Source organism: Salmo salar, chromosome ssa02, assembly GCF_905237065.1.
Source record: "Salmo salar chromosome ssa02, Ssal_v3.1, whole genome shotgun sequence".
Taxonomy (NCBI): Eukaryota; Metazoa; Chordata; class Actinopteri; order Salmoniformes; family Salmonidae; genus Salmo; species Salmo salar.
In genome coordinates, this window is record NC_059443.1 from 48,764,481 (window position 1) to 48,786,563 (window position 22,083).

Here is a 22,083-nt window from a genome sequence, read left to right on the forward strand (position 1 = left end):
TGTCAACGTTTATCATGAGTAATTTAGTAAATTCACCGGAAGTTTTCGGTGGGTATGCTAGTTCTGAACATCACATGCTAATGTAAAAAGCTGTTTTTTGATATAAATATGAACTTGATTGAACAAAACATGCATGTATTGTATAACATAATGTCCTAGGAGTGTCATCTGATGAAGATCATCAAAGGTTAGTGCTGCATTTAGCTGTGGTTTTGGTTTTTGTGACATATATGCTTGCTTTGAAAATGGCTGTGTGAATATTTTTGGCAGGGTACTCTCCTAACATAATCTAATGTTTTGCTTTCGCTGTAAAGCCTTTTTGAAATCGGACAATGTGGTTAGATTAACGAGAGTCTTATCTTTAAAATGGTGTAAAATAGTTGATTGTTTGAGAAAATTGAATTGTGGTATTTTAGTTGGTTTTGTATTTTGCGCCGTGCGATGCCATTGGCTGTTGGCTAGGGGTTCCGCAGGCGGAACGGGGTTCCGCTAGCGGAACGTCTGTCCTCAACAGGTTAAACACTAACAGTGATTCTTGAAGTACTATCTCTGAAACCATTAACACTTGTAGGGTGCCAAAGTGAATGCACATTCTCTGCTTTACACTCAGGTTGTAATTTAATAACACACTTCTAGCAAAACTGTAAACATTGGTCTCTACATTGCTACACTATTTTGCCAATTGCCTTTCCACATTGACATGTGGAAACACTTTCAGATAATGAGTTCACTTACAAATCAGAGCTTGAGCACTATAAATAGACCACAGGTAAACATTTGGTTTGGACAATAATGGAGGCCAATATTGGACAAAGAGTAAGAGGGGTGAGAACTAGAGGAGGATGAGGAGGTCAAGAAGTAAGAGGAGGAGGAGAAGGAAGAGTTGAAGTAAGATGGGGAGGAGAGGACAGGGAAGAGGAAGAGGAGTCAGGAACATAACTGATGAAATCAGAGCGACTGTTGTTGACCATGTTGTCAACCATGGGATGAGCATGAGGGAGGCTGGGCAATGGGTTAAACCAAATCTGAGCCGCTATACAGTTGCAGGTATCATCATGATATTTCGAAATGACAACCGGTAAGTAACTGTAAGTGCTGTTGTCTTACTGATACAGTAATATGTACTGTACTTTCATAATGAGAAGGATCTATCACTAAAACCATTCAAATGTTTTACAGAACTGCAAGAAAACCAGTATCTGGTTGAAGAGGTTGACTGTTAACCCCAGAGCAGGAGCCCCACATTGTAAATATGGTCATTGCAAATAACTGCATCAGACTCAGGGAACTGCAGGACCACATATGAGCTAATATATGTGGACAAAGCAGGTTTCAACCTTGCAAAACAAGGGGCCGTGGCAGAAATATCAGACACCGTGCCATCATCAACGTCTTGGGACAACGTGGTTGCAACATAACAATGTGTGCCGCTATTAAATTACAATAAATTATTTATATGAACAGCATGACATGAAATGGAACTGTTAAATGACATGCAATGCCTAAACGTGTTTTCTGTGCGGCCTTCTCTGCATGATCAATCATGAACGTTCAGTGTGTGTGTGTAAGTGTGAGTGCTGTTGTAGCGCATCGTAGGCCTATTTACTTACACAATGTCGCCATAAATTTGCTGCGTGCGACGCGTTCTCCAACCATTCCATTGCAAACAGCAAGTAGGTCTACAGGCTATACAGATCAGCGTTAAAAAAAGATGGCCATAGTCTATCCTCCCCAAGAACGTATGACAACTGAAGAGAGGATATGCCGAGAAAGAATGGTAAATTAGCCGAAATGCAAAAATACAAAATATGCAGGTGCAACATATCAACTTTCTGGATCCATTCATACATTAGACCAGTCATCACAACAGTAGCACCCTACCATATTTAGGCCTACTCAAGTCCCCAATAGAAAACATCTCTTAGGCTACATTTACATTACATTTAAGTCATTTAGCAGACGCTCTTATCCAGAGCGACTTACAAATTGGTGCATTCACCTTATGATATCCAGTGGAACAACCACTTTACAATAGTGCATCTAAATCTTTTAAGGGGGGGGTTAGAAGGATTACTTTATCCTATCCTAGGTATTCCTTAAAGAGGTGGGGTTTCAGGTGTCTCCGGAAGGTGGTGATTGACTCCGCTGTCCTGGCGTCGTGAGGGAGCTTGTTCCACCATTGGGGTGCCAGAGCAGCGAACAGTTTTGACTGGGCTGAGCGGGAACTGTGCTTCCTCAGAGGTAGGGGGGCCAGCAGGCCAGAGGTGGATGAACGCAGTGCCCTTGTTTGGGTGTAGGGCCTGATCAGAGCCTGAAGGTATGGAGGTGCCGTTCCCTTCACAGCTCCGTAGGCAATCACCATGGTCTTGTAGCGGATGCGAGCTTCAACTGGAAGCCAGTGGAGAGAGCGGAGGAGCGGGGTGACGTGAGAGAACTTGGGAAGGTTGAACACCAGACGGGCTGCGGCATTCTGGATGAGTTGTAGGGGTTTAATGGCACAGGCAGGGAGCCCAGCCAACAGCGAGTTGCAGTAACCCAGACGGGAGATGACAAGTGCCTGGATTAGGACCTGCGCCGCTTCCTGTGTGAGGCAGGGTCGTACTCTGCGAATGTTGTAGAGCATGAACCTACAGGCTACATGGCTTCTATAAATTGAATTGCCTACTATATGTGCAGCCTACAAGCGACCTCTTGACGTAGTTACGATAGACAACATCCAATCTCAATCTCCCTCTCACATTAAAATCTCCACTAATATGTGGCACTGGCAAAGGCTCAAATATAAACTGTTGCTAATCACAAAACGGCTGATACACTATGACCACAAAAGCACTTGAGGAAATAACATTGTACATTTTTTTGGTTGGGTTACAGAGTTACCAAGCCACTGGGAATGTAATTATGTCACTTCCTGTTTGAGTCATATGGGATGAGATGATTCTCAGATGCAATAGTAACACCATTACTGTAAACATCAAGCGGGCCCTCTTCAATCAAATGTTTTGAATTGATTTTCTGTTGATTTCATTCTCATTTTACAAAGTTTAATAGCAGAATGACCAGTTTTTGATTCAACCCAGGGCGCCTGGTTACTGGGTTGGATTTGAAGGGCATCTAGTAGGTAGGTGTTCATGTAGCCATTGAAGACACTTGACTGCAGCAAGTGGAGGTGGGGGAGAGGCGTATGCTCTGCTGGGCAGGAATGCAGGAAAACACAGTCATGAGAGAAGCAGGATGCTCATCGGAATGCAGAGGGCTTTTTTTCAAGTTCTGTAAACAGCTTGTGGTCTCCGGCCAGAAAGAAGAGAAACCAAAGAACACTTTCTCATTTCTATTTTTGATCATTTTTTTTCTCTTGTCAAAACACTGCTTAATTGCAGGGTTGGCTTCTGGTTCTGTGCAGGCATTTACCTATTGAAACTCTCTGTTCCAGTAAGCCTAGATGACTTTGCCATGGGGATTTTGTACATAATCTCTAATTTAAAACAGCTCAATGATAGAAAGTCACAACCATTCTACTATTACCGCCAACAATAATTGCTTATGTGCACCAAATGATCACTTCTTATTTTCTCAGTTTAATTTCTCAACACACATTGATCTATATACAAATTAATGATGTGGTCGCCGGGCAGTTTCAAAGAGGTTTCTTCCAAATCTTCCTGTATCCGTCTGCAAACATCTACTTTGAGCATTTGCTTTGCCTGCCTGGAGTGCCAGGTGAGTAGGGTTTGCACTTTTAGGGATCATTTTTATTGGTTTCATTGCATCAGGCACGCACAGCTACACTATTTTGAATAGTATTTGAACCGAAGTCCAGGTGTACATCATCATATGACCATTGCTATTCTATGAGATTAAGTGAATGCAAAGTGAATGCAATGCCAACAACACTCTCTCTCCTCTCCGCCTCACTCACCTGCCAGGGCCTTGATGCGCGAGCGCTCGAACAGGCGAGCCGAGCTGTTCTCGTTATCCCACTCGTCATCCCAGCGGTTGTTGACCATGTCGCTGCTACTGTACTGCTGCGTGATCTCCATGTGTTCATATTCCACGGCTACTGTCGTCATCCTGACCTTTCACCTTTGACCTTTTCACCGATTACACTTCCTCATCAGTGGCTTCTGATGAAGCCCTGGAATCACAGAGACAGAGAAAGACATGTTCACATACACGCCACATTCAGTTAGGACAACAGGGCTGTATTAGGTGTAGGATGAAGTTGCCCCGAGATGCTGATCTTTGGTCAGTTTAGCATATTCCCCTCTAATGGTTTGTGGTTAGGGTTGTGGGAGAGGAAGCGGATTCTAGTTCTGTACCTGGGGTGAACTTCACCCAGCAGTGGAATTACATATTGTAGATGGCGTTCCAAGTCGTCTATATGCTGTGCATCTCAAAATATTGCTGTATCATATTAATGTGGTTGTGAGATCTGATCATCTGTGCAGCACGACTGCAGAAAAGATGACCTGGAACGCAACCATTGTATAAGGGCAGAACTATGGGGATATTTTGAGAAAGATTTCAGCCCGATTTATCACGCTATACTCTCGGTTATTGCCTAAAGATGGTTCATAGGTAAACAAATGGAGCAATAGGACCCAATGTCTTCTCTTGGTTTAATCACATTTTCCCAATATGTCAAGGATTTAAACACAATTACAGATTTGTGAAGTGTGAAAAGTGAGAAATTCAATGACAATAACACATTTTGTCATAATAGAAATGACATTATAGTGAAATGGAGACAACAGTGTTACAAATGTAAGTTATGTTACACCACTCAAAGTGAATTAGCCAACAATGTGTTGCCGATGCCTAAGGAAAAAACTAATCAAGACACACAGTGCCATCTTCTGGTAAAACCCGAGACTCACTTCTACCAGAATGTTTTCTATCAAATATACCACAATCAATCAGGGTAGCCCTTTCCTGCAGTCAATGACCAAAAGCACCCTCTTTGGCCTCATGGGTGGAAAGTTATTCATATTTTTCACAATTTCATCATTAATAAAGATAATACAAATTAAACAACGAAAATTCTGTGTTTCTATGTCAAACAGTTTTGTTATATTTCAGTCTTCTGTGATATATATAAAGTTGATGGCAGCATTAGATTCAAAATATTATATTTCCATTTTTAAATATAGCTACCCTGAAAGTTCTGAGCTCTTTATTTAAAATAAATGTATTGACACCAGATGGTATCATGTTAGTCATCATTAATAGTGACAAGGAGAGGAACTGCTGTTTGACAAAGCGAGAAATTGGTATATCAAACTCCCCAAAAACCTTACTCTTCCACAGGTATTTTCCCTCTCCTAGATTTGCAGTCCGCTATTGTTGAGAGTGTGCTTCCCTTGGAATTCTCTCAACCAGCTTCATCTGGAATGCTTTTCCAACAGTCTTGAAGTTCCCACATATTCTGAGCACTTGTTGGCGGCTTTTTCTTCACTCAGCGGTCTAACTCATCCCAAACCATCTCAATTGCGTGGAGGCCAGGTCATCTGATGCAGCACCCCATCACTCTCCTTCTTGGTCAAATAGCCCTTACTCAGCCTGGAAGTGTGTTGGGTCATTGTCCTGTTGAAAAACAAATGATAGTCCCACTAAGCGCAAACCAGATGGGATGGAGTATCACTGTAGAATGCTGTGGTAGCCATGCTGGTTAAGTGTGCCTTGAATTCTAAATAAATCACTGACACCATCACACCTCCTCCAACATGCTTCACGGTGGGAACTACACATGTGGAGATCATCCGTTTACCTACTCTGCGTCTCACGAAGACACAACGGTTGGAACCAAAAATCTCACATTTGGACTCATCCACCATTCAAATGTTCATGGCTCGTGTTTCTTGGCCCAAGCAAGTCTCTTCTTTTTATTGGTCCTTTAGTAGTGGCTTTATTTGCAACAATTCGATCATGAAGGCCTGATTCACGCAGTCTCCTCCGAACAGTTGATGTTGAGATGTGTCTGTTACTTGACCTCTGTGAAGCATTTATTTGGGCTGCAATCTGAGGTGCAGTTAACTCAACTGAATTTATCCTCTGCAGCAGAGGTAACTCTGGGTCTTCCTTTCCTGTGGCACTATAAATTCCAAGCATCTGCCTCTAACCCTAGGAAGCTCTTTGCCACCTTCTCCTCCCTCCTGAATCCTCCTCCCCCTCCCCCACCTCCTCCCTCTCAGCGGATGACTTCGTCAACCATTTTGAAAAGAAGGTCGACGACATCCGATCCTCGTTTGTTAACCTGTTGGGGGTAGGGGGCAGTATTTGCACGGACGGATAAAAAACGTACCCGATTTAATCTGGTTATTACTACTGCCCAGAAACTAGAATATGCATATAATTATTGGCTTTGGATATAAAACACCCTAAAGTTTCTAAAACTGTATGAATGGTGTCTGTGAGTATAACAGAACTCATATGGCAGGCAAAAACCTGAGAAGATTCCTTACAGGAAGTGGCCTGTCTGACAATTTCTTGGGCTTCTTCACTCTCTTTATTGAAAACTGAGGATCTCTGCTGTAACGTGACACTTCCTACGGCTCCCATAGGCTCTCAGAAGGCGGGAAAAAGCTGAATGATGTCTTTGCAGGCCCTGGCTAAAAAACATTAGCGCCTTTGGTAAGTGGTCGATCAGAGAACAATGAGACTGAGGCGTGTGCACGAGGCGACCCCATGTTTTTATTTTCTGTCTTTGAACTAAAACTGGGTTTCCCGGTCGGAATATTATCGCTTTTTTACGAGAAAAATGGCATAAAAATTGATTTTAAACAGCGGTTGACATGCTTCGAAGTACGGTAATGTAATATTTCGGGCGCGTCACCCTTCTTTACCCTTCGGATAGTGTCTTGAACGCACGAACAAAACAGAGGATATTTGAACATAACTATGGATTATTTTGAACCAAACCAACATTTGTTATTGAAGTAGAAGTCCTGGGAGTGCATTCTGACGAAGAACAGCAAAGGTAATCAAATTTTTCTTATAGTAAATCTGACTTTGGTGAGGGCTAAACTTGGTGGGTGTCTAAATAGCTAGCCCGTGATGGCTGGGCTATCTACTCAGAATATTGCAAAATGTGCTTTCACCGAAAAGCTATTTTAAAATCGGACATAGCGATTGCATAAAGGAGTTCTGTATCTATAATTCTTAAAATAATTGTTATATTTTTTTATCGTGAGTAATTTAGTAAATTCACCGGAAGTTTGCTAGTTCTGAATGTCACATGCTAATGTAAAAAGCTGTTTTTTGATATAAATATGAACTTGATTGAACAAAACATGCATGTATTGTATAACATAATGTCCTAGGATTGTCATCTGATGAAGATCATCAAAGGTTAGTGCTGCATTTAGCTGTGATTTGGGTTTATGTGACATTATATGCTAGCTTGAAAAATGGGTGTCTGATTATTTCTGGCTGGGTACTCTGCTGACATAATCTAATGTTTTGCTTTCGTTGTAAAGCCTTTTTGAAATCGGACAGTGTGGTTAGATTAACGAGAGTCTTGTCTTTAAAATGGTGTAAAAAAGTCATATGTTTGAGAAATTGAAGTAATAGCATTTCTAAGGTATTTGAATAACGCGCCACGGGATTCCACTGGCTGTTGAGTAGGTGGGACGATTTCGTCCCACCTACCCTAGAGAGGTTAAGTCAAACGACACCGCTGGTCCTGCTCACATTGCCCTACCCTATGCTTTGACCTCTTTCTCCCCTCTCTCTCCAGATGAAATCTTGCGACTTGTGACGGCCGGCCGGCCGCCCAACAACCTAACCTGCCCGCTTGACCCTATCCCCTCCTCTCTTCTCCAGACCATTTCCGGAGACCTTCTCCCTTACCTCACCTCGCTCATCAACTCATTCTTGACCGTTGGCTACGTCCCTTCCGTCTTCAAGAGAGCGAGAGTTGCACCCCTTCTCAAAAAACCTACACTCGATCCCTCCGATGTCAACAACTACAGACCAGTATCCCTTCTTTCTTTTCTCTCCAAAACTCTTGAGTGCGCCATCCTTGGCCAGCTCTCTTGCTATCTCTCAGAATGACCTTCTTGATCCAAATCAGTCAGGTTTCAAGACTGGTCATTCAACTGAGACTGCTCTTCTCTGTGTCACGGAGGCTCTCCGCACTGCTAAAGCTAACTCTCTCTCCTCTGCTCTCATCCTTCTAGACCCATCAGATCCTCCTCTCCACCCTCTCCGAGTTGGGCATCTCCGGCGCGGCTCACTCTTGGATTGTGTCCTACCTGACAGGTCGCTCCTACCAGGTGGCGTGGCGAGAATCCGTCTCCGCACCACGTGCTCTCACCACTGGTGTCCCCCAGGGCTCTGTTCTAGGCCCTCTCCTATTCTCGCTATACACCAAGTCACTTGGCTCTGTCATATCCTCACATGGTCTCTCCTATCATTGCTACACAGACAACACACAATTAATCTTCTCCTTTCCCCCTTCTGATAACCAGGTGGCGAATCGCATCTCTGCATGTCTGGCAGACATATCAGTGTGGATGACGGATCACCAACTCAAGCTGAACCTCGGCAAGATGGAGCTGCTCTTCCTCCTGGGGAAGGACTGTCCGTTCCATGATCTCGCCATCACGGTTGACAACTCCATTGTGTCCTCCTCCCAGAGTGCTAAGAGCCTTGGCGTGACCCTGGACAACACCCTGTCGTTCTCCGCTAACATCAAGGCGGTGACACGATCCTGTAGGTTCATGCTCTACAACGTAAGCAGAGTACGACCCTGCCTTACACAGGAAGCGGCGCAGGTCCTAATCCAGGCACTTGTCATCTCCCGTCTGGATTACTGCAACTCGCTGTTGGCGGGGCTCCCTACCTGTGCCATTAAACCCCTACAACTCATCCAGCATGCCGCAGCCCGTCTGGTGTTCAACCTTCCCAAGTTCTCTCACGTCACCCCGCTCCTCCGCTCTCTCCACTGGCTTCCAGTTGAAGCTCGCATCCGCTACAAGACCATGGTGATTGCCTACGGAGCTGTGAAGGGAACGGCACCTCCATACCTTCAGGCTCTGATCAGGCCCTACACCCAAACAAGGGCACTGCATTCATCCACCTCTGGCCTGCTGGCCCCCCTACCTCTGCGGAAGCACAGTTCCCGCTCAGCCCAGTCAAAACTGTTCGCTGCTCTGGCACCCCAATGGTAGAACAAGCTCCCTCACGACACCAGGACAGTGGAGTCAATCACCACCTTCCGGAGACACCTGAAACCCCACCTCTTTAAGGAATACCTGGGATAGGATAAAGTAATCCTAAAATTATTCAAATCATTATAAAGATGTATTCCGGGATCTTAAGCACTTACAAATTTGTAGCATATTGTACGAATTGGAATTCGCAACATATCATACACATTTTTTTTATACAGGACATAACATATATGAGGTAGATGAGGTACTGTAGATGACATAGATGAGGTAGAACACAATTGTGGACAATCTTCAGGGACCCGTTTTGGCACATTGATCACTACATTCAAAACTGCTGGCTAAAATTATGCAAATCACTTTAAGGCAATCATTGATAATACTTCTGCTCAACTGCACTGTATTGATCTTTTAGGTCTTCTTTAATAAAACATTTCTATCCATATTCTTTAGTTGTTTTTGTGCTTTTACCCCTTTTTCTTCAATTGGTAGTTACAGTCTTGTCCCGTCGCTGCAACTACTGTACAGACTCCGGAGAAGCGAAGGTCGAGAACCATGCGTCCTCCGAAACATGACCCTGCCAAGCCGCACTGCTTCTTGACACATTGCTCGCTTAACCCGGTAGCCAGCAACACCAATGTGTCAGAGGAAACACCGTGCAACTGGTGACTGAAGTCAGCTTGCAGGCACCCGGCCTGCCACAAGGAGTCACTAGTGCGCGATGAGACAAGGACATCCTGTGCCAATTGTGCGCCGCCTCATGGGTTTCCCAGTCATGGCCGGCTGTAACACAGTCTGGGATCGAACCCGGGTCTGTAGTGCGCCCCTCGGGTGGCCCCCATCCATATTCTTAATACAAAATAAATGTTCTGTTTTAATGGAATGATTCAAGGGGAGATATATTTTGTTCATCATAAGAAGTCCTAGGATTCAGCGAAAGGTTCATTAGCAATTATGTATTAGTGGCCTTAACATTTACTGTGTGTAAGAGGAGATATCAGCCCTTGAGGAAATGGAGGAGGAGATATGGGTTGGTATGGAGCTCTACAAATGGCATTTGTTTATTGTCCTGAAAGGAAAGAAGAGCTAATAAGGGTCCTCTAATGGAACATGTAACATGAGCCCTTCAAACACTCCCTAACCCTGTGTAAAAATTAAGATATAAAAACAGACTTCCGTCAAACCTAAAGTATGGCAAATATCAAATGCAGAACTGATGCATTGTTAATTTTAAGATACAGGTATACTTTTTGCTGGGTGAGTTTAGGTCAAAGGTCCTTCTTCAGGTCAGGTCAGGCCAGACTGTATGGCGTCAGCTAGTAGATTAATCTGTTCTTTCCTTGTAAGAAATCCCTTAAGAATTCGAATTATGTGGTTAAAATTGTATTATTTGTAGTGTGTTCTTATGCCAAATACTGAATGGGTTTCATAAATTCCTTGGTGTGTGTACTGATGTTTCCTGCAAGTCGACATGTACTCCCTGCCCTCAATATAGCGTAAAATTCGCTATAAACCTTTCCATCGGCTAATTGCAGAGAGGAATAACATGAAACTACCTACTCAGCAAAAACTGGTTGAACCAACATTGTTTCCACGTCGTTTAAAAAAATAATCAAAGTAATGCCGTTGAATCAACGTGAAAAACTGATTGGATTTGCAAAGAGTCATCAACGTAAGGGATTTTTTTTTTTTTTTATCCAACTTTAAACCCAATGACATGGTGACATGTTTTGTTGATTTCACGTTAGTCACATTGGTTGACAACTCAACCAAATGTAAATCAAAAAGAGGCGTTGAACTGACGTCTGTGCCATGTGGGTAGCCATCCTTTCTCTCATCCCACTAAATCTAGGGTTTGTTCAGGATAGGTGAATAATGTCGTCTCTACACATCACATTTCTATGAGCAACAGCGTGAACATTTCACCTCATTGAGCGGTTAAGTTCAGCGGTTAAGAATGTAGGTCCAGTAAACGAAAGGTCGCTGGTTTGAATCCCCAAGCCAACTAAGTGAAAAATCTGTCAAATGTACCATTTAGTAAGGAACTAAACCATAATTGCTCCTGTAAGTTGCTCTGGATAAGAGCATCTGCTAAATGACTAAACTAAAAATGTAATGATATTTCACGCACAGCCATAATTTCACCAACTAGGGAACTGAGATCCACATTGATCAGAGATGGTGCAATCATAGAATATCAACCAACAAATGTTTTCTTCTATTTATTTTTACAAATAGTGAGGCTTACGTTCGTTCATTTGCATCATGTTTACTTCACAGAATGAGAGCAGGCTACAAAAAGATACACGCTAGTTACATGGCACCTCCATTGATGGGATACATCCTATTTACATACATTCCAAATACTGCGGATATGGGGTATATTCAGAATCTGAATGTCCCACCTGCCTCCTCCCCTCAGAAAAAGTATCATGATATTCACACCCTATTCAGATGGTATGTAAATCCAGTAAATATAAATCCGGGATACTCCAATGATATGTTACGTTTCATATGGTATGTATTAATTTGTGGATATCCATCATCCATTCCATATGATATGTTATCAATGGCAATTCATACAATATGTTACTAATTGCAATTTGTACAATATGTTACGAATTTGCTAAAGTTATGATATATTTACGAATTCCAATTTGTTGCGGCTAACGTTAGCTAGGCTAGGGGTTAAGGTTAGGGTTAATCCTATCCTTTTTTTTGCTCATGCAAAATTCCATTCTATTCCATTTTTTGCTCTCCATTTTTTGCTCTACCTTAAATAGAAGGATTTTGGTGGGGATTTTTAAAATGATGCTAATTAGATTTCTGCAGGGGCACGGACATCGACTGTAGGGGATTAAAGGGTTTTAAGGTTAGGGTAAGCTAACATGCTAAGTAGTTGCAAAGTAGTTGAAAAGTTGCTAATTAGCTAACATGCTAAAGGTGTCCTTGATTAGATTTGAACATGCAACCTTTGGGTTGCTAGACGATCACGTTATATATGCCCACTCATCCATCTCGACCAACCACCCTACTTTTGGTTTTTCCTTAATTAACCTTCTGTCTTATGTAACCATTCCAAACTACTTGAGTGTCCCGGATTTACATTTACTATGTTACGTCTAGTCTATGAAACTCAACTGCTTCCACCACCTCACTCTGAGCAATAGCAGAAATTGCAACAGCTTGGATATGTGTGTTAGTGCAAGTGCTTGCTTCAGCAGTGCTACCGCTTTTTAGCATGACACACATAGAACAAGGCCCTACAGAAGGCACTAATTTATATTCTACTGCATATGTGATGTAAGAGATAAAATTGCTCAGAGTAGGATTTGAAACTAGATTGTTTATAAATTGTGTAGATGTGCCAAAACAAGGCACAATTAAAAAAGAATTTCAATCAAATTGATTGAAGTCTAAGTACACTAACCAATTTATGTGCAGAGTGAGACTAGTAGTCACAGTATTACTATTGTCATTCTTTGTGCATCATATGCCCATCATTACAACCATATATCCTACTGTAGGCCTAGATCAAGGCAACAACACTTAACTAATGGAAAGACTGTATACTGCTAAAAGTCTCTTACACCAAGACAATGTGAGACTACAGTATATACATTAAAACTAGGACTGAAACATCATGATGACGTACAGTAACAGCAATGTCCGCATCGCCCTCCATGTACTGTATCTCTGCCACTGGAGGGCATGCTAGAGGAAGGCTTTATGGACCTTGCAGGGTGTAGCTGAAGTGACCTTCTAAAAGATCAAGGCTGACACTGGACTTTTGGAAGCCCTCTCAAATCGCAGGGTCAGGGAATTCTCACAGCAGAGTCCAGAGGTGGGACCAAGTCATTGTTTTACAAGTCACAAGTAAGTCTCAAGCCTTAGCACTCAAGTCCCAAGTCAAAACAGGCAAGTCCGAGTCAAGTCTCAAGTCAAGTCTCAAGTCCTAAACTTTGAGTTGAGTCCTAAACAAGTCATAATGTTCTTTTCACCAAATGTAATACCATTCCATTTTTTTAACACGAGTAATAGTTAGTATATTACATTTATGCAAATCATGAATGCTTTTAAAAATATGTTTATTACTTTCCAAATCAACTTTATATATTTCCATGGAAATACATGGGTAGCCATGAAAAAGCCCCCCCCCCCATAGCAATCGACTATCGCTATGGGGCGCAATCGGGCGATGTAGGCTTGTACACAATCGCCCAACCTTAACACACACCCTCTCTGTGTGTGGTTACAGTAGGCTAACGTATGTCAATGGTTTTAGGAACAGCAGTAACATCAGGTAGGATTTAGTCTACCAATTGCCTAGCCAGTTGTAGCTCAATCTTGGGTGCAATGATCATGTTCCCGCACTGACTGACTGTGTGGAGGCTCATTGATTTAACGTTACGTTAGCCTACATGCTACACTAGCAAAGTTATAAACTATATTGCTGTCGGCTATATTAGCCACGACTTACTGTTCTTTGTGCAACTTCAAATGTCGAACAAAGTTGGAAGTTGTTGCACCTCCGTCTGTAATTTTCTTCCCGCATGTTTTGCAAGTTGCAATTCGTTTTTTATTGATACAGCGTAGTCTTTATATCCAAAAATAATAATTTTGGGTATCGTCTTTCCAAGGGCTCCGTCTGAATTCACCCGCCGACGTTCCTCTGCATTGCCACGCGCAACTTTTTCTCAGCTGGCACAATTTGATTGGCTGCTGTCTGATTCAAACTGTAATCCGTTAAATGAAGAGTTGATGCGCTGCACACTTTTTTTAATAGCATAATTTTTTATATTTTGGCTTGGGGAGGGTATCAAGTCAGTTCGAGTTAAAAGGCTCAAGTCCAAGTTAAGTCACAAGTCATTGGTGTTAAAGTCAAAGTCGAGTTGCAAGTCATCATATTTGTGACTCGAGTCTGACTCGAGTCCAAGTCATGTGACTCGAGTCCACACCTCTGCAGCAGACATCCCATGATGCTCTTTCAGTACCTTTCTGGTTTGTACACAAACACTGCTATTTTGGGAATTCCAGATGATGATATTGGGCTTTGGTTTACAGGAGGCTTTGGGAGTCCCCATATAGTGTCTCACTCAGCCCTGAATCCTAATTTACTTTGACATCCACCTGTGTAACTGAATTTTTTGAGTGCAAATCTTCTATTGACATTAATGTATGAAAGCGTGTGCATCACAAGCTAGGATTATGAAGGAAGAGATCTTTGTCAATCAGATCTTTGTCAACTGCCTCCCTCAGCCCCCTTAGCTGACCGTATCGCTTCCAATATAATTATATTTACAGTCAATGGCATACTATGCTAATCACTTTCTCAATTGAGTTTGTACCATTTGAAAAATGGTACAAATTGCAGAAATGTCTTATTTTCATATGAGCTACATGAATGTTAGTAAAGTACGATCCATTTTTAAAAGGGTGATCTTTTTTTAATAAATGGAACTCGTCTGCAGAGTTTCTGCACAGTTACTACTGACACATGCATCACTAAATAATACACCAACATTAATCCTATGTAGTAATTTCACCAATTGATAGTCATATATACAAGGAAAGGATTAGGACACAGTCTATACCAGGGGTGGGCAAACTTTTTGGCTCGAGGGCCACATCAGTAAAGGGTAAAAAATTCAATTTGCGGGCCAGAAAAAGGGCAGTTATTTGAAAATATATAGGTCCATTATAATTTCTACATACTTTCTATCTAGTTTTAGAAGTTCAAGTGTGGCCTGGAGTCCCAAAATAATAATTCCCCCACCTCCAAAAAACCTCACTCAAATCTCCCATGGGCCAGATTGAATGGGTTTGCGGGCCTGTGGGCCATATTTGCCCACCCCTGGTCTATATGCATCTCCAGAGTCCAAAACTATCCTCTGCTGCTTGCCTCCCAGCACTGATCTGGAAAGTGGAAAGAAAGATGCAAGCAAATTATCTACTACGTTTGAGCCATATTGCCTTCACCTGTCCTCTTTTGGATCGGTACAGATAAAGTAGAGAAGAGGTGAGGAGGCCACTGTAGACTATTGAGATGCAAGTATCTTACTGTGATCTATTCAGACAAACCAGCCTCTGACAGCTAGTAATGAGTACTCTGTCTTTTGTTATGCATCAATGTCAGGTGCTTAAAATGTCACACATGCCAGACAATTATGACTTCATTTCTTGAAGACAAAACGTCTGGAAAATGTTAGCTGTTTTCTCCATCGGACCTAGATGCTATGATAAGGGTGTATTTGCACATGTATTTGAGCCCCAACGTGAGAATACAGATGTAGTTGTTGCCTAAAGTGGCAAGCATTTCACTTATTCGTCCCCAACCTAACCGTCTTCAATCAAATGAATGAGCCTGTCCTTCTGGCCCGTATATTCGGAATGTATTCAGACCCCGTCACTTTTTCCACATTTTGTTACAGCCTTATACTAAAATGGCTTAAATAAAACATTTCTCATCAATCTACACACAATACCGCATAATGGCAAAGCGAAAACAGGTTTTTAGATTTTTTTTTTACGTATTAAAACTTTTAAACATAAATACCTTATTTACATAAGTATTCTGACCCTTTGCTATGAGACTCGAAATTGAGCTCAGATGCATACTGTTTCCATTGTTTCTACAACTTGATTGGAGTCCACCTGTGGTAAATTCAATTGATTGGACATGATTCAGAAAGCCACATAATTGTCTATATAAGGTCCCACCGTTGACAGGGCATGTCAGAGCAAATGTCAAGCCATGAGTTCGAAGGAATTGTCCGTAAAGCTCCGAGGCAGGATTGTGTCGAGGCACAGATCTGGGGAAGGGTACCAAAACATTTCTGCAGCATTGAAGGTCCCCAAGAACACAGTGGCCTCCATCATTTTTAAATGGAAGAAGTTTGGAATCACCAAGACTCTTCCTAGAGCTGGCCACCTGGCCAAACTGAACAACCGAGGGAGAAGGGCCTTGCTCAGCGAGGTTACCAAGAACCCGATGGTCACTCGGACAGAGCTCCAGAGTGCCTTTGTGGAGATGGGAGAACCTTCCAGAAGGACAAACATCTCTACAGCACTCCAACAATCGGGCCATTATGGTAGAGTGGCCAGATGGAAGCCACTCCTCGGTAAAAGGCACATAAACAGCCTGCTTGGAGTTCGTCAAAAGGCACCTAAAGGACTCTCAGACCATGAGAAACAAGATTCTCTGGTCTGATGAAACCAAGATTGAACTCTTTGGCCTGAATGCCAAGCGTCACGTCTGGAGGAAACCAGGCACCGCTCATCCCCTGGCCAATACCATCCCTACCGTGAAGCATGGTGGTTTTTCAGCGGCAGGGACTGGGAGACAAATCAGGATCAAGGAGAAAGATGAACGGATTAAAGTACAAAGATATCCTTGATGAAAACCTGCTCCAGAGTGCTCAGGACCTCAGACTGGGGCAAAGGTTCACCTTTCAACAGGACAACGACCCTAAGCACACAGCCAAGACAATGCAAGAGTGGTTTCGGGACAAGTTTCTGAATGTCCTTGAGTGGCTCAGCCAGAGCCCGGACTTGAACCTGATCAAACACCTCTGGAGAGACCTGAAAATAGCTGTGCAGTAATGCTCCACATCCAACCTGACAGAGCTTGAGAGGATCTGCAGAGAAGAATGTGATAAACTCCCCAAATACAGGTGTAGCGTCATACCCAAGAAGACTTGAAGCTGTAATCGCTGCCAAAGGTGCTTCAAGGCTGTAACAAAATGTGGAAAAAGTGAAGGTGTCTGAATACTTTTTAAATGCACTCTATCTCACTAACGAAAACATTTAATGGGTTGTACTTTACTGTTGACTTGTTATTAATATTTACATACAAATGACCTGCTAAAATGGTAATTATCTAATAATGGCCAAGTTATTACTTTTCAGTTCATGTGATGTAAATACTAGCTGAAATACAACGTCCAAATAAAGTATTAACCCCAAAAGTAAATTTCACATTAAATGAAAAACAAAGATATTTACTTAAAAAAAGAAAACACTCCTGGGTGTAACCAATGATATATTTATCAGCCACTGGAATGAAACAAGATTTACCATGCCTATAAGAGTAGAGAGCCACTGGGATCAGATAGTGGTGTGGGAAGAGACCAGGGAGGGAGCATCACCACCTTCTTCCTCTGGGTTGTATTATTGGCCAGAGGAGGTGATAGCCACATTCCAGAGAGAGGTCTAAGGCTAGGGCCAACACTATACAGCTGATACAAATGATCAAAGCTTGATGATTAGTTGATTATTTGAATCATCTGTGTAGTGCTAGGGGGAAGAAAAAAAAAGTGCACCCCTTGGGGTCCTGAGGGCTGAATTTAGGAAACCCTGTGTTAGATTGGGGGTTCAATCCCTGGTCGCGTCATACCAAAGACTAAACATGGGACCTAATGCCTTTCTGCTTGGCACTCAGCATTAGAGAGATAGTTTGTGATTTTGGCAATGAGGTGTATGTATGTATCTGCGTGCAGTTTGATGGAAGTTGCTAACTAGCATTTGCTCAATTGCTAACTAGCATTAGTACAATGACTGGAAAAGTCTACAGGAACAGCTAGCAAACTATCTCTAACTTCTTTCATACTGGATGCAGATCCATAAAAACTGTATCCACAAGTTCATCTGACTGGGGAACAAGATAAAATAGTATGTGTGTGAACTATCCCTTTAAGGAGATGGATTGGGGGTAAGGCCCTGCGACAGACTAGCATCCTGTCCAGCAGGTGTACTTGTCCAGCAGGTGTACTTGTATATCATGCTGCAGAAACAGGAGGTAGGCTCCTGCCCCTATGGGCCGCTCTGGCTCAGACAAGGCTTACTTACTAATAAGCTGGAAAGTGAGGATAACATGCATTTCATTTAACCTTTGTGTGTCTTCCTCCAAATATTCTTCTTTGCATGTCTTCATGCATTAAACTGGCCTAGAGCATCAGAATTTGCAGATTCGATTACAGGCTCAAAATGGCCAGAAACAAATACCTTTCTTCTGAAACTCGTCAGTCTATTCTTGTTCTGAGAAGTGAAGGCTATTCCATGCGAGAAATTGCCAAGAAACTGAAGATCTCGTACAACGCTGTGTACTACTCCCTTCACAGAACAGTGCAAACTGGCTCTAACCAGAATAGAAAGAGGAGTGTGAGGCACCGGTGCACAACTGAGCAAGAGGACAAGTACATTAGAGTGTCTAGTTTGAGAAACAGACGCCTCACAAGTCCTCAACTGGCAGCTTCATTAAATAGTACCCGCAAAACACCAGTCTCAACATCAACAGTGAAGAGGCGACTCCGGGATGCTGGCCTTCTAGGCAGAGTTCCTCTGTCCAGTGTCTGTATTCTTTTGCCCATCTTAATCTTTTATTTTTATTGGCCAGTCTGAGATATGGCTTTTTCTTTGCAACTCTGCCTAGAAGGTCAATTAACCTTTTAAAATTATAAACGTGGATTAGCTAACACAACGTGCCATTGGAACACAGGAGTGATGGTTGCTGATAATGGGCCTCTGTACGCTTATGTAGATATTCCATTAAAAAAATCAATCAACTGTTTCCAGCGACAATAGTCATTTACAACATTAACAATGTCTACACTGTATTTCTGATCAATTTGATGTTATTTTAATGGACAAAAAAATAGCTTTCCTTTCAAAAACAAGGACATTTCTAAGTGACCCCAAACTTTTGAACGGTAGTGTACATTAATTCACTTTCTAAAAACCTGTTTTCGCTTTGTCATTATGAGGTATTGTGTGTAGATAACAAAATGTGGGGAAAGTAATGTGGTCTGAATACTTTCCGAATGCACTGCATCTCCTCTGAATTTCACTAGCATACTTTCAAAACACGGGAGTCTGCTCTGAAGGTCTGGTTGTCATTATACTCTCTCACTCTTATCAGATACTTACGAATCTAGGCCTCATTCCCCATTTCTGCCAACTTAAGGCCCCTATGACTACTACTTACCCATTGCTCTTGCTGTCCCTCTTGCCATAGTACAATTGTGTGTGTGCATGTGTGAGGCACTTCAAGGAATCAGGGATTATCTATTCAGCACATTAATCATATGCTAAATGGGGCACACCATTTCAAGAAGTAGATATATGAATATCTGCAGTGGCTAGTATTGAAATTGTTTGAGAGATTAAAGGGAGCCAAGATGGATGCTGTCCTTCAGCTGTGTTAGCAGCTACAAGCCACATGACATGGAAACTGCACCAGTGGAACTCCAGGTCACGATTTCCTGCTTTCATGGCACCAAGAGACATGGGAAATGGGGGAACACAAGTGATATGAGGTTCATGACAAGGGAAATGCATCCTTTTAGAATTACCTAATCTTTTCCAGAGACTCTTCAACAACTTTCCCCTCCAGGCAAGAGTGATAGACCATGGATAGCTCTGGTCCAGGGTGTTAGTGCTTTTAGGATGTGCACTAACGCCGTTGGACAAGAGCTAGACCACAGACAACAAACAAAGGACGGCATAATGTCATTACAGCTGTAGCCCAAATGAAAGCTGCAAAACTACATTTTGAATGCCTTGACAATCCATTGCAAATTAGCTAAAGTTGAACGAGAGTTAGACGCATCATTAACTATTTGGTTCTGGACGAGCACTGCTACCAAATGAGATTGATCGATTATATTATATCATTATGTATATTAATCATACAGCCAACATTCAAGACAACTTCTTACTGCAGGGTCAGTCAGAGGAGTGAAATCTCGGTGTGCAGCTCAGCTGTGCACCCTTGGGCAGGATACTCCATCTGAATTCCTTTAGTTCTCTTGGTTCTAAGCCAGCTGTGCAAATGGCAAATGTGTCAAAACAGTAAATGATCTGAATAAAATACAACTGGGAGCCTGTATCAGCAATGCAAGAAAAGCTTGTCGCTGTGTAACTCATCACCAAAAACAATACGTAGTACTAATGCTTTTAAGGTGCTATAGGCCCCAACCAAGATTAGGAAGGACAAAACATCAACCCAACACAGTCTTTGCTGTGCTTCTACCTCACAGAACAGATATTGAATTAGGGCACTTAGGGGGAAATCATGGAAACAAATGTGTATCAAGTATCCTGGGGAGGAGAATTGGGAAAGACTAAAACTATTATGGGCTACTGCTGCTGCACATGGTTCTCGCCCACTCCCAAGGGGTCTTTGCCATTTCCGCTAGTTCTGTTTGGGCTTAGATAACAGAGAGTACAGTATGCTTTCAGCTATTTGGCTTCAGTTATGCCAAACATACCCCAGTCCAAACATTGGCGTATGATATGTTCTATTTTCCTTGATCTACTGTTGATTCCTAAATACTCATAGTATCACCTAATGGATGAAAAGATGGAACTGAATAACACAATGAAAATGACTAAACTATTACTACCCATTTCAAAGGGGGTAACACTCTAGACCCAAACTGTTATAGACCTATATCCATCCTGCCCTGCCTTTCTAAAGTCTTCGAAAGCCAAGTCAATAAACAGATCACTGATCATTTTGAATTCTCCGCTGTGCAATCCGGTTTCCGAGCTGGTCACAGGTGCACCTCAGCCACGCTCAAGGTACTAAACGATATCATAACCGCCATCGATAAAAGACAGTACTGTGCAGCCGTCTTCATTGACCTGGCCAAGGCTTTCGACTCTGTCAATCACTGTATGCTTATCGGCAGACTCAACAGCCTTGGTTTCTCAAATGACTGCCTCACCTGGTTCACCAACTACTTCTCAGACAGAGTTCAGTGTGTCAAATCGGAGGGCCTGTTGTCCGGACCTCTGGCAGTCTCTATGGGGGTACCACAGGGTTCAATTCTCGGGCTGACTCTTTTCTCTGTATATATCAACGATGTTGCTCTTGCTGTGGATGATTCCCTGATTCACCTCTACGCAGACGACACCATTCTGTATACATCTGGCCCTTCTTTGGACACTGTTTTAACTAACCTCCAAACGAGCTTCAGTGCCATACAACACTCCTTCCATGGCCTCCAACTGCTCTTAAACGCTAGTAAAACCAAATGCATGCTTTTCAACCGTTTGCTGCCCGCGCCCGCCCGACTAGCATCACTACTCTGGACGGTTCTGACTTAGAATATGTGGACAACTATAAATCCCTAAGGGTCTGGTTAGACTGTAAACTATCCTTCCAGACTCATATTAAACATCTCCAATCCAAAATTAAATATAGAATCGGCTTCCTATTTCGCAACAAAGCCTCCTTCACTCACGCCGCCAAACATACCCTCGTAAAACTGACTATCCTACCGATCCTTGACTTCGGCGATGTCATTTACAAAATAGCTTCCAATAGTCTACTCAGCAAACTGGATGCAGTCTATCACAGTGCCATCCGTTTTGTCACCAAATCCCCTTATACCACCCACCACTGCGACCTGTATGCTCTAGTCGGCTGGCCTTCGCTACATAGTCGTCGCTAGACCCACTGGCTCCAGGTAATCTATAAGTCTATGCTAGGTAAAGCTCCGCCTTATCTCAGCTCACTGGTCACGATAACAACACCCACCCGTAGCACACGCTCCAGCAGGTATATCTCACTGGTCATCCCCAAAGCCAACACCTCCTTTGGCCGCCTTTCCTTCCAGTTCTCTGCTGCCAATGACTGGAACGAATTGCAAAAATCGCTGAAGCTGGAGACTTATATTTCCCCCACTTACTTTAAACATCAGCTATCCGAGCAGCAAACCGATCGCTGCAGCTGTACATAGCCCATCTGTAAATAGCCCACCCAATCTACCTACCTCATCCCCATATTGTTTTTATTTACTTTTCTGGACTTTTGCACCCCAGTATTTCTACTTGCACATCAAGTATCACATCTGCTCATCTATCACTCCAGTGTTAATTTGCCAAACTGTAATTACTTCCCTACTATGGC

General features: G+C 42.6%; 1 protein-coding gene across 2 annotated transcripts in view; it reads right to left on the reverse strand.

Moving 5' to 3' along the window:
- The window catches only part of LOC106584953 (spectrin beta chain, non-erythrocytic 1), a 136,250-nt gene that overhangs the window by 108,962 nt on the left and 5,205 nt on the right, over positions 1–22,083 (reverse strand). For both annotated transcript variants that reach the window (XM_014170641.2, XM_014170652.2), the window contains exon 2: positions 3,920–4,135. In XM_014170641.2, coding sequence (XP_014026116.1) covers positions 3,920–4,070 — 151 coding nt within the window. In that variant the 5' untranslated portion in view covers positions 4,071–4,135. The remainder of the gene's footprint in view (positions 1–3,919; positions 4,136–22,083) is intronic.